Source organism: Mchenga conophoros, linkage group LG3 (assembly GCF_057382185.1).
Source record: "Mchenga conophoros isolate Kocher_MC1m ecotype Shallow Benthic linkage group LG3, M_conophoros_male_GT1.1, whole genome shotgun sequence".
In the NCBI taxonomy this organism is placed as follows: domain Eukaryota; kingdom Metazoa; phylum Chordata; class Actinopteri; order Cichliformes; family Cichlidae; genus Mchenga; species Mchenga conophoros.
This window is the reverse complement of record NC_140528.1, coordinates 71,090,279-71,102,375: the sequence shown is the minus strand read 5'-3', so window position 1 is coordinate 71,102,375 and position 12,097 is coordinate 71,090,279. Positions and strand designations below refer to the sequence as shown.

The 12,097-nt window shown below is 42.7% G+C and overlaps 1 protein-coding gene across 12 annotated transcripts in view; it reads left to right on the top strand.

Moving 5' to 3' along the window:
* LOC146580351 (adhesion G protein-coupled receptor L3) overlaps positions 1 to 12,097 on the top strand; it is a 265,146-nt gene that overhangs the window by 192,143 nt on the left and 60,906 nt on the right. For all 12 annotated transcript variants that reach the window (XM_085267042.1, XM_085267034.1, XM_085267033.1 and 9 more), the window contains 3 exons: positions 1,962 to 2,145; positions 9,233 to 9,355; positions 11,459 to 11,664. In XM_085267042.1, the coding sequence (XP_085123168.1) occupies positions 1,962 to 2,145; positions 9,233 to 9,355; positions 11,459 to 11,664 (513 nt within the window). The remainder of the gene's footprint in view (positions 1 to 1,961; positions 2,146 to 9,232; positions 9,356 to 11,458; positions 11,665 to 12,097) is intronic.

Here is a 12,097-nt window from a genome sequence, read left to right as displayed (position 1 = left end):
TGCATCTATTGTGCATGTGGAAGAAAAAAAGCGAGACGACCTCGTCTGCGAGTCCATCAATCGTTCCCCCCCGAAGAACCATTATTTCAGTGTTTTAAGAAGTGCTGAAAGCAAATCTTGCAGGAGGGAACAAAGAAGGAGAAAAAAAATGTCAGTGCCTGAAGAAAGAGAGCTCCTTAATTGAGAGTGAATCAACCTTTGCCTCTAGCTGAATGTCAGAAGGTGTGATTGGAGATTGGCTGCAGATAATGAATAATTACATCAAAGTTGGTGCACTGCTTGTGTGTGTGTGTGTGTGTGTGTGTGTGTGTGTGTGTGTGTGTGTGTGTGTGTGTGTGTGTGTGTGTGTGTGTGTCTGTATTACCCGGCACGGCTTGCAGTCGGCGTATGTGCCTGCCACTGACTTTGTGTATGTTCCTGTATACTAACAGGTGCAAAGGTGTGTGCTCTCTCTTGCGTCAGCCTCTGAGTGCTGTGTGTGTCTGTGACTGTGTGTGGGCGGATTAATGTGTACAGGGTATGTTTTGAATGGGGAACAGCCAGCTGGTGCTATTTGTAATTCCCAATCAGTGCTCTGACTCCTCTTGCTATCACGGTGGCTGGAGACAAACATAAAGTTAAAACTATAAAGTATCCGAGGCTGGGGGAGCTATTAGATTTATTCCACGTGACTGTAACCCCCACCCCCACCTTTTTTTTTTATGAGGAATGCTTTTAATACACTCGAGCACATGGCTCCTCTTATCGCCTTTAGCTTTATCCCCATGCTGTTGTGGAGTCGTACTAAAACTCTTATTCCCCTTCATAAATCCATTGATCAAAAAAGAGAGGGCGTTCTGTGGTGTGGCATTACCAACGTTCACGTGCACCTTCACTTCCACTTTCGGGATGTCACAATTGCACAAACTGTCACAATTGCTTTTAAAGAAGCGTAAAGAGGGAATCCAAATTTGACCTTTTTTTTTTTTTTTAAACTGAATTAAATCTGTGATTTTCATGATGAAGCCCGGAAAAGCGACTATTACTAGCATTATTAGCCACCTACTGCACTGTAATGGCTTAGAAACAGCTTCTTTTTTTTGTCCCAGCGGCGGTCAGGCTCTTTTAGCTCTTTCGGAGCACTGGTACCAGGAATGAATTGCCTTGCTTGACCAATTAGTATTCCATTCCTAAATCTCGCCATTGGCATTTTTAAATCTTTAATGGCTCTTAATTTTTCATCTTGTCTGGAGGATGTTCTTGTTTCCTCCTTGCTTACCCACTCCGGCATTGTTGCGGGGAGATTAAAGATGGCATATTAGTCCTTCGACGACATTAATATGCAGAGAAGATCCGATTCGAATGGCTGCAGATAGCTGCTGCTGCTAGCAAAGATCTTTTACATCCCTTGAAAATTGTTGTGTTATAATTATTAATTTTTATAAAATTTATTTATCCATTTATTTTGTAGTGCGTTTGTGCATTGGGATTGTCTGCATGGAAGAACATTTATCACACCAATTAAAGACCGTTGCCTTAAGTCATGTAAGAATTGGTCTCTGGACTTGTGAGCACTGACTCTGATTCATTTACATGATTATTTTTTTTCTCCCTGTAGATAAAAGCAAACAGCAGCAAAAACACAAGAGAGCAACATCCATTGTCATTACAGATTCAGGTGTCGCTGCTGCAGGTCGATGATCCATGTCTTTTAAGTGAATGGGAAATAGACTCGTGAAATTGCTCAATATAAAAATTATTATGAAATTTAAGCTAAAATGAAAAAGAGAAAGGGGTGAAAAAAGAAACTCTCCACGCTTCTTCCTCACACAGTCCCACAGGATTGTGCAATTTGTTTCTCAGTGCTCAGCTCCCTTTGATCTTCCTTCACTCAAACCATTTACCACATCGCCACGTCAAGCTGCCGCAGTCCCAGGCCAGCTTAGCTTCCGCTCACTAAATCAATGATTTGAACTCCCTAGGCCATGGTGGAGACCGTCAACAATTTGCTACAGCCGCAGGCCCAGGCGGCTTGGAGGGAGCTGAGCACAGGCGAGCAGCTGAGGGCCGCCACCATGCTGCTGGACACGGTCGAGCAGGGAGCCTTCGTCCTGGCTGATAACCTGCTCAAGACGGACATCGTGCAAGAGAACACCGACAACATCCGTAAGTATGCACAGCCACGCTTGCAGTTTGCATGTTGTCATGTAAAAAAAAAAGCAAAATAAAACACGTACATGTATGCAAAATCAGATGATTTGTAAGAAAGAGAGTGCCAGTTTACAACACACTGACTAATGCATTCCTTTGAAAGTATACGGTATATGGTAAATGAAACATTTACTATTTTATTGCCTCCTTTTCTAATGATCATTAAGCAATATAGTATGTGTGGTAATGTGTTTAATGTAGTGGCTGTAGTCATTAAACAAAAACGGTTGTTTACCAAGTTAAAAATACACATTAATTATTTGAAGTTATCTAAATGTTTGAATGAGGGGAAAACCTCATGGACGGATTTCTCTTTGCTTTCTTTTTTTAGGGTGGATGGATGAATGGATTGATGGATGAATGGATTGATGGATGAATGGATTGATGGATGGATGTATGAATGAGTGGATGGATGGATGGATGGATGGATGGATGAATGAGTGGATGGATGGATGGATGGATGGATGAATGAGTGGATGGATGGATTGGTTGGATGGATGGATGAATGAGTGGATGGATAGATGGATGAATTAGTGGGTGGATGGCTGTATTAGTGGATGGATGAGTGGATGGATGGATGAGTGGATGGATGGATGAGTGGATGGATAAGTGGATGGATAGATCGTTACATGGATGAGCGGATGGATGGATGATAGATGGTTGGATGTATGGATAGACGGATGAATTACAGGTGGATGGCTGTATTAGTGGATGGATGGATGAGTGGATGATAGATGGATGAATTAGTGGATGGATGGATGAGTGGATGATAGATGGATGAATTAGTGGATGGATATATGGATGAGTGGATGGATGTGAAATTGAATGCCAGCGAGCACATTACATTTAATTTGGCGTTCTTTGTTTGAGTGAACCAGCTTGGGTAGAATTATGTTCTCAAGCTGCTGGGAAACAGATTATTAGCTCATCTGGAAGACACTGCATTTTCCAATTATGACAGACAATCATAAGATGAGTTTAAAGAGCCGAGCGTTCGTTTCTGTCGTTGCATTTTTATTTGCTATCGTTTGTTTTTCCCAGTATTTTTCTCTCACGTGCCTAAAGAGCCTTGGCCGATCTTGCTTGTTGCACACGAAGTTCACCACGCAACTATTGATCCCCTCGCGCTGACAGGGGAGCTTTTGAGGTGTTGGATCAAGTGTGAAGGTCACTGGAGTAATGCTCTCTGTCTTGCAGGAGGTGAAATCTGGCAGGGCTGCTTATAGCTGATGGCAGCCGACTGTAAACTGACAATTATCTCTAATGATTGTGTTTATATTCGTGTCAGTTATTAGCAGGAATTAACCACTGGTGCTGCAGATCAGGGATCGGTGCTCATTATTCAGTGTATAAATACCAAGCGAGCTCAGATAATAGAAGTTGTGTCATTACGGTTGTCTCTGGTGGGGTAATTCCAAACTGGATGCATCCGTCGCTGGGACTTTCTTTTTTTTTGCAGCTTACATCGAGAACCGTGTAAAACTTAAATAATTGGAGCTAGCGGGGCAAAAATAATGCCATGATGTATCGCCCTATTCTCTGAAGACATAGGATTTTTATCCCATCCCCCCCCCCCCCCCCCAAAGTTCCTGCTGCCATGGCAACCTAAAAATATAGGTCTGCTGGCTTAAAAGGAGGCGAGCGTAAGGAGAATTAATAAAATGGGTTTTATTGTATCTGGCACACAATTCATCTGGGTATTAAGGAGATTCTGGGCTCGTTTGGAGAAGGGGGGATGAAACGATGCCTGCAAAACACGAGTGAGATTTTATAGCACACTGTGGTAGTCTGGTTAATTATGTGCTGGTGACATGTTTACTGGGCCTTATCTCTCTGTTTGCTGGGCTTTTTTTTTCTTCTTTTTACCCAGCCAGTCGCCTCCTGCAATCCCTCATGCCATGCAGGGTAGTTAAATGAGGACAAGGGGGCCCTTCCAAACATTTGTAATCACTACAGCAGCTAATTACTTATCCCTCACTTTGCCTTGCATGTGACATTAAGAGTGTGTGTGTGTGTGTGTGTGTGTGTGTGTGTGTGTGAGAGCAGGTGCACTGCACTTAAGACACCTGGAGACGTCCTTTCAGCGTCAGGCTGTGCTGGTTCTCTCGCTTTAAAGCGAATCTCGAACCCTTTTTAAAAAGCCTTGCTATAATTTTAGGCTCAAGCTGATAATGAGATCTATTCTGTGCGCTTTCAAAGAAGGATATTTCTGCAGTCATTGTGTCTGTGTTTGTGTTTACGCGTCACGCTGCGTGTGCCCGTCTCGAGCTTTTGTCTGCGAGAGAGCGCGCGCTCCGCTCTCTGCATGATAATCTTGTGAACAGATTTCTGCCGATTAGCGTGTTATTTAAACCAGCTTTGAAGGTATAGCCTTCGGGGTCCAACAACTCCTATGGCATCAAAGAAATTCCCTAAAGCCCGTCGTAAGCTCTTTTACACAACCGCACAGGGGAAAAGAAAGACAGCAAGGGGGAGAGGGAGAGAGGGAGGGAGACGGAAAAATGCTTCCTTTATTCAGAAGGCAGCCTCTTGGAATCCAGGGAACAGTAAGCTATCTGGGGTATTGTCTTAGCTAAGTTGAATAGGAATGTATCACAACCCCCTGGCCTTTACAAAAGCGCAGGAGAATGCTAATACAAAAGATTTTTTTTATGGGAAACCCTGGTATGAGAACAGATCCAAAGGCAGGATTAAATGTGGCCTCTTCGTAGCTTCCTGTTGGCTGTAACCTTTATCAAAGTCAGAGGTGTCACAGTCCGCTGATGTGAGATCATCAGCTGAATGCCTTATCGGCCTTAATTAAGTTTCTTTTTCTTACACTGAATCAATTTTTGTTTCAAGTTGAGATTCTCCACTACAGACTAATCTGCCTGCTAGTTCAAGTAGAACTCTGGATAGGCTGCCACTCCTGGCGAGTCGCATTATAACTGAGTGGCATTTAGCTGGCATCGGATGTCTGGACTGATCGCAGCCGGCAGTCACCTCATTCAAACGGTGTTTTGGGTGAACTGGTGTGGCTCGCTTACTCGAGAAGGCGACCTGTAAGTGGAAAGGCTGTTGCAGAGGCCTGGGTTCGAGTCATTATCTGCGTGTCGCTCTCCCACTCGGCCCCTGCGTTACTGTTCTCCTGACTATCCTATCAATAAAGGCTAGGAAAAAAGACGTGATTGTTACTATTTTTCAGAACGCATTCCTCAAACTGATCATGTCGCCATCGTTAGAAAGCATAAAAAAAACGTAGCAGAGACATGTAAGTCAAAGAAATCCGTACCAAGCTGGCAACCGCCATCTTTTTGTCTTTGAGCCAAACATCACTGGTTAGGTGTCTGACTGCCGGCTGAGGCTCAGCAGGTAGAGCGGGTTGGCTACTAATTAGAAGGTCAGTGGATTGATCATTGACTCCTCCAGTCCGCACGCTGGAGTACCCTTGGGCAAGATACCGAACCTCAAGTTGCCCTTGAAGCATCCATCAGAGTGTGAGAGTGTTTGTGTGTGTGTGAAGGTAAGAAAGCACTTCGAAGTCGATAAAAGTATGAATGCATGTATGAATGGGTGAATGGGACTTGTAGTGGAAGGCAATTTGAGTGCTGAAGTGAGTAGAAAGGCGCTGGATGAAAGTGTCTGTAGTACAACTTTAAAAAGTCCTATTTGAGCACCAATCCATTTACCATTGCACGCTCATGTGGTAGCACTTTGTCAATCAAAGTAGACACAGCCTAAAAGTGTCTCTTTTTTTCTATCCATTTTCAGTTTAAATGGGACTACAATTTACAAAATAAACATTATACTTTAATGAAAAAAACAAAAAAGACCCTCAACGAAAAAGAAATGTTTCCTAAGATTATATTTTTCACACACACATGCATTTGGACATACTTTTTGAAACCAGAGTAGCCACCCCCTGCTGGCCGTTAGAAAGAATTCACCTCACTGGCCATCTTTTATCCACAGTTTGTGCTTTACATGAGAGGTCAGAGGTCGAGGCAATCTTGTGAATGCCATAACTTAAAAATGTGGTCACTTGGGATTTTCAAATTGAATCCTGGTGACCTTGACCTCAAGGTCAGAGGTCAACTTTTCTGAAAAACACCTAGGATTTTGACCTTTATACCACAGGTGCATCTACAAGGATGCTGAGGGGTGGCTCTGGTGAGTGCCAGTTTTTTTTATAAGGATTAAGAAGAAGACGTAGGGTCTTACAGCTTTTCATTTGCTGTTTTCCTGCGGTTTCGGTTTTTACTGTAAGCTGGTCACTGCTTGTTGGACTGTCCCATTGTTTTTCCATCTCATGGAAGTCTGTAGGTGTCTAGATTACAATATAACCTATTAATACCATTTCCGTTACTGTTTCTTCAGCTTATACCAGATTTTACACATTTGCAGTGACATTTCTTTACAAGAGCTGCACAATCGTGGCTAAAACTGTAATCTCTTACATAAACGTCAGCATTGTTTACTTACACCCACAGCCTCTATTAATCCACACCGCACATTTAGAAATGTGCATTTGTGTAACTTCTTTTCTGTATTTCTACCGAGCTGTGAATCAGCAGACTCATCTCAGCGCTCTGGGAGTTAATTTGACATTTAGGAATGCCTAGACTTCACACAGGTCACCTGCACTTAAGAGAGGAGCACACTAGACTGCTTTATTAAATTGAATTGTATCATGCCGTAATAACTTTGATGGAACGAGATTTTTATTTGAGCCAGGCTCCTATCAGCAGCTCATTTTCCTCTGCTGCGTGACACCAGAGTCTTTGAACCATAAATTAGGAGCTCGGTGCTCGCTTCAGACACAACAGCTGTTGAACTGCTGCAGAAGCGAGCTTGTCTTGTCCCGTCGGTCTTTATTTTCTCCTTGCATCGTTCACTCTCTGTGCTCTTCAAGAGAAAAAGATTCCTCAGAATGAAGGTGTCTTTTTTTTTTAATAAAGCAAAGACAGCCTTTGTTGTTACAGTTTAGGGGAAAAACAACATTGCCATGTGTAAACTGTACACAGTCGCAACAGATAACTTCTTCTGTCAATGCTGAGTGAATCAAGTGAGGATGTGTTGTATTTAGAGCTCTTTGGCGATGCAGTGATTAATGCTGGCTTTTGGAAAACTGCTTTTCTTCATGTACCTATGAAGCATAAAAACTGATGAGAGAAGTTGTAAACGACCAGTAATGAATGGATTTGGATGACTTATGATTTTTAATCTAATATCTGTTACCATCACGAATGGGACATGTTATTACCTAATGCGAGCTTATCATGTGAAAAGTTTGATTGATCATCAGAGGAAACTTTGTTATGTTAGCATAGTTTGAAACTTTGGTGCTGATTAAAGAAGCAATAGATCTTTCTAGTTGAGTTGCCGGAGCATCAGCTAATAATAGCGTCAAAATGCAGCTCTAAAAAATGACTTTCTTTTGGAAAAATGCTGAAAAAGTGATGATTTCCTGCAGCGTTGTCTGCTACTCCCTCCACTATCCAGTGCAATCTGGCTTCCCTAAATATAAATCGGAGTAGCTTGTTGACGAGGCCAGATGTTTTTTCACCAGTTAAAGATGCTGATCAGTTTGTCCTATCCAGTGTTTAGGTGATGACGTATGAACCCTGTTTCCGGGTCGAAACTACTCTGCGTTTATTAATGCTGTTGTCTTTTTAGCGTGTTTTATTGCTTTGTATCTTGTTCTATTAAATCTCAACAAGCCCCTACAAAGTCAGTGATCACTGTTGGCCTCTCTCATTTTTTATTGTCACTGTTCATTTTAAACTCAGTTTTTAAAGCCTTACGATAACTACAGCCCAGCCCATGCAGCTGTATGTTAATGACTAAGCTTTTATTGTGGATGGATTATCTCAGTTGTTCTCCTGACTGAAGTTCAGTGCGTTTACAGGATTCTGTCATGTAATTGCATCTGTCCCAAACTATCAGGAACCCTCACATTAAAAAGTTAGCGTTCATCCTCCAGCTTCACTGTCTTTATGTTATGCTAACCATAGCTGTTTAGCTAGCCACCACATAGCACATCATTATATAAAGCTAATCCAACTTCAGTAACCCTACAAATGTCGCTGCTGTTTACTTTTCTGTCTTCAATTATGTTGGAAGTGATAGCAGAGCTGTACGTTTTAATTTTTTCAGAAATCTCTCGGTCAGAACATGCTATATCATGTTTAGGTGGGAACTAGCGAGCTAACGTCCGGCTAACTTCTCACTCTGTTAAAGTTAATAAACTCTGTTTTCATGGATGCCTGGATTTTAAACGTAATTGTTATACCTGGTAGAGCAGCCACATCGAACATTTTATTACAGATGAAATAATTTAGCCAGTGACTGTCTGTGATGCTGCAGTGTATGTTTTACTTTGGGACCTGAAGCAGAGGTTGAGGTTGGACCCGGAAAATGGCTAATGACGTCAGACTTAAAGACGGTTATCCATGAAGGGAGTTGCAAACCCTGGTGTTTATCTTTTTCTGGGGCCAGTGCTTCAAACTCAAGCCAAGTTTATTGCTTCTTTAACCATCTTTGCTCATGTCATCAATTAAAATGATAAAATTGCATTAGATAATACAACATGTCATTAAAATAAAGCAGTGATTGTTTGACTGTGTACATATTTTATGAAGACTTTTCAAAGTGTTCCCAAACTTTTGGGTACTGCTCTGCATGCTTATTTACGGGCTTGGAAAAACAAAAATTTGATACAATGATTCAGTCGGTTGCTTGTTGTTGTTCTTCCCAGGAGCCATTTTGTAAACCAGTCATGGAAGTCATAGAAAAGTCAAAAAAATAAGTAAAGTCAGCTTGGTTTGAATTGGGGAAAGGAACATCCAGCTCTGTGTCAAGGCTATAACTCTGAGATTTTTTATTAATGTTGTAAAAGAAGTGAGTCAGACTCAGCCAGTCTGCAAAATACTTTCCATGTACTCGATACTCTAGCTAAATTCTTAGTTGAGAGACAGGACCCCAGTGTCCAAAGCGGTTGCTGTAGCCCTCTATTGATTGCTTAATGTTGTTTGCTTGCTTGGGTTTGTTCTATTTTGTGCAGAGCTGGAGGTAGCGAGAATGAGCACAGATGGGAATTTGCCTGATCTGAAGTTCCCACAATCCGGAGGACAAGGCAACTCTATCCACCTCTCAGCGAACACACTGAAGCAGCACGGAAGAAACGGTAAGAAGTTCGACCTTTTGAATTTGCTTTTATTGCTCCCGTATTGTGGGTTTGAAGTGCAATCTTGGCTCATGCGCGCCTTCACTCTGTGTTTTATTATTCATGGTTATGATAAATTTAAGAGAAAAGTTTCAACTTTGCTACAATAGAAATATTGTTATGTTACTTGGCTTACGAGAGCTGCTGTAATTAATCAAAAATTCTTTTGCTGTTTGTCGTCTTTTCTTTTTTGCTTCTTCCACTTGTGTCATTGCATGGGCCTCCATTGGTTTTGGAGGAATTTTATCACAGATGCTGGTGAATAACTTTCGCTTTGCTTCCCCAGTCCTTTGTTGGTCTGCATATAAAGCGCTTAGATCTTTCTGCAGCCTCTGAATAAGACCCTGGCTGTTGAATTAGTTACATTCAAGCTCTGCCACTAAACTGTAAATGAGGCAGTTAGACTCTATACATAGATATCTTTGGGAGCAGTGTCGCCCCATTTTTAGACTTTTATTATCAGCTCATGCAAATCAGAATCGACTCAAGCTGCGTCCCCGTGTCTGTGCTGGATGACTAAGTCCATGTCCAGCCGTGCCCAGGCGGATCATTATAGCAGGGTGGCGAATATTTCCCCGATATGCAATTCCATAGCACCCAAATTGTTTTCTTTTCATCAGAGTGAGTGATCTCAGACACGGCGGGAGGGAACTTTGAATGCACAAAAGTGAGACAGCAGGAGGCAATGGGGAGAGGAAAAAGGAGGAAATGATTAACAAGAAAAATGGTTGCCTTTGTCAGTGCCAATAGGAGTCCTGTTTTTTTTATTTAAGTCTGATGATTTCTGAATGATTTCTGCTTTTCTGCCTCGTGTGCAGCCATATTTGTAGCCCTGTCTGTTGTCTGTACTATGTGCTGCTCTGACTTCAGATTTAAGAAGCTTTGTTTAGTGAGTGGGTCCATTCGTTATCACTTTTAGCATTTTTCTAATTTGAGTGTGCTGTGTGAGCGGTATAAATAACACGACAGGTTATCATGTGCATTGTTTTCACATTATGTAAGTAGTACTGCACCCTAGGTTTGTGGACACAATCCAAAAAAACATTGAGTATAAACCATTTTAAACTATAGTTCAGATACCTCGGCTCTCTGGTGCAAGAAAAGAAAGTGGCATCAACGGCGGAAGTACACTCAAGAATCGTTCAGGGGGCAGCGGCGGCTTTCGCCTCCCTCCGATGGTGCATCTGGAAGAAGACAAACGTCACCCTCATCACTAAATCCGCCTGTACTGCACACTGGTATTGCCCATTCTTCTCTATGGATCCGAGACCTGGGTCATAATCAAGCACGACCTCAACAAGCTCGAGGTCTTCCAAATGTGCTGTTTGCATCAGATTCTCAGTGTCGCTCGGTGACCGTCTCAGCCACAGCGTGGTATGTAGTCAGTGTCACCAGCAGCCCTCGATGGAAGAGCTGATCTAGAAGTGACGACTTCATCTGCCGCATGAGTGACCATCGCCTGCCATATCGCATTCTGCTGTAGCAGCACCCCACTGGAGACATGCGCCCAAGAAGAGTTGGATCAAGCAAATTGAAGATGATCTTAAACAACGACGTCTCATCCTCGATCAAGCAAAGGTCAAGGCCAGATATCACAAGGCCTGGAAGTGCATCGTTGACCAAGATGGAAACCCTACGGCACCCACTGCGACGTATTGGCTTCGGGCGACCTGTCCTCCTGACCGCCAGCTAGGGAAAAAAGAAGAAAGAAAGAAAGAAACTATAGTTCAATGTCTTTTCACGGGACATCTTTAAAGGGGACGGGACATGATTTAAAGCCACTGGTTGAGGAAGTTTTAGCCAATAGTCAAAGCACTCAATCATCACTGAAAGCGAGCAGGAAACTGTTTACTGTCTGAAAACATGTTTAGCTTAGAAGACTGGCCAGTGACTCTCCTATCAGTGCCCAGCCTTACTGTGAGTGTGTGTGTGTGTGTGTGTGTGTGTGTGTGTGTGTGTGTGTGTGTGTGTGTGTGTGTGAAAGATCTATTTTAAAATGAAGTGATACCCCATCCAGTGCGTTCTTTAATCAGTGCGAGACTGTTCATAACTGTCCTCTTGCAGGTGAAATCCGAATAGCGTTCGTCCTGTACAAGCACATCGGGGTCTATCTTTCAACTGAGAACGCCAGCATGAAGCTGGGCAGCGAAGCCCTGGCCACCAACTACTCTGTGATTGTCAACTCGCCGGTCATCACAGCCGCCATCAACAAGGACTCTAACAAAGTCTACCTCTCTGACCCGGTCATTTTCACCATTAGACATCTGCAGGTAATTCTGTGCGTCCGCATGTTTGTGTATCTGAGAGATGGGTTTCACTTTGATGTCAGTGCCTCTGATTTTTTTCATTCACGTACAAAAAATGCGCTCACACATTCACTTTCTTGATAGCACCTGTCATCACGATTTCCTCTATCACCGAAGCGCAACAAAACGTACAAATCCCATCACAAACCCGGGAAAATTAAGCGAATGTGAACAAGTTTTATTCAAGGAAAGGTGTGGAAAATTAAATTGTGGAAAACAACGTTGCTCACAGGGTGATGGCAAGAACACCTTGTTGTTTATTAGTTTGAACAGCAACCTGATCTCCTGAACAAATATCAGTCATATTCGGCCTCGATGGAGGCTGCTTAGTCATTGTGGGGAGTCGTGACTTTCCCCTCTTGACTGTATTATCTTCTCCACACTCTGCTACCCTCAA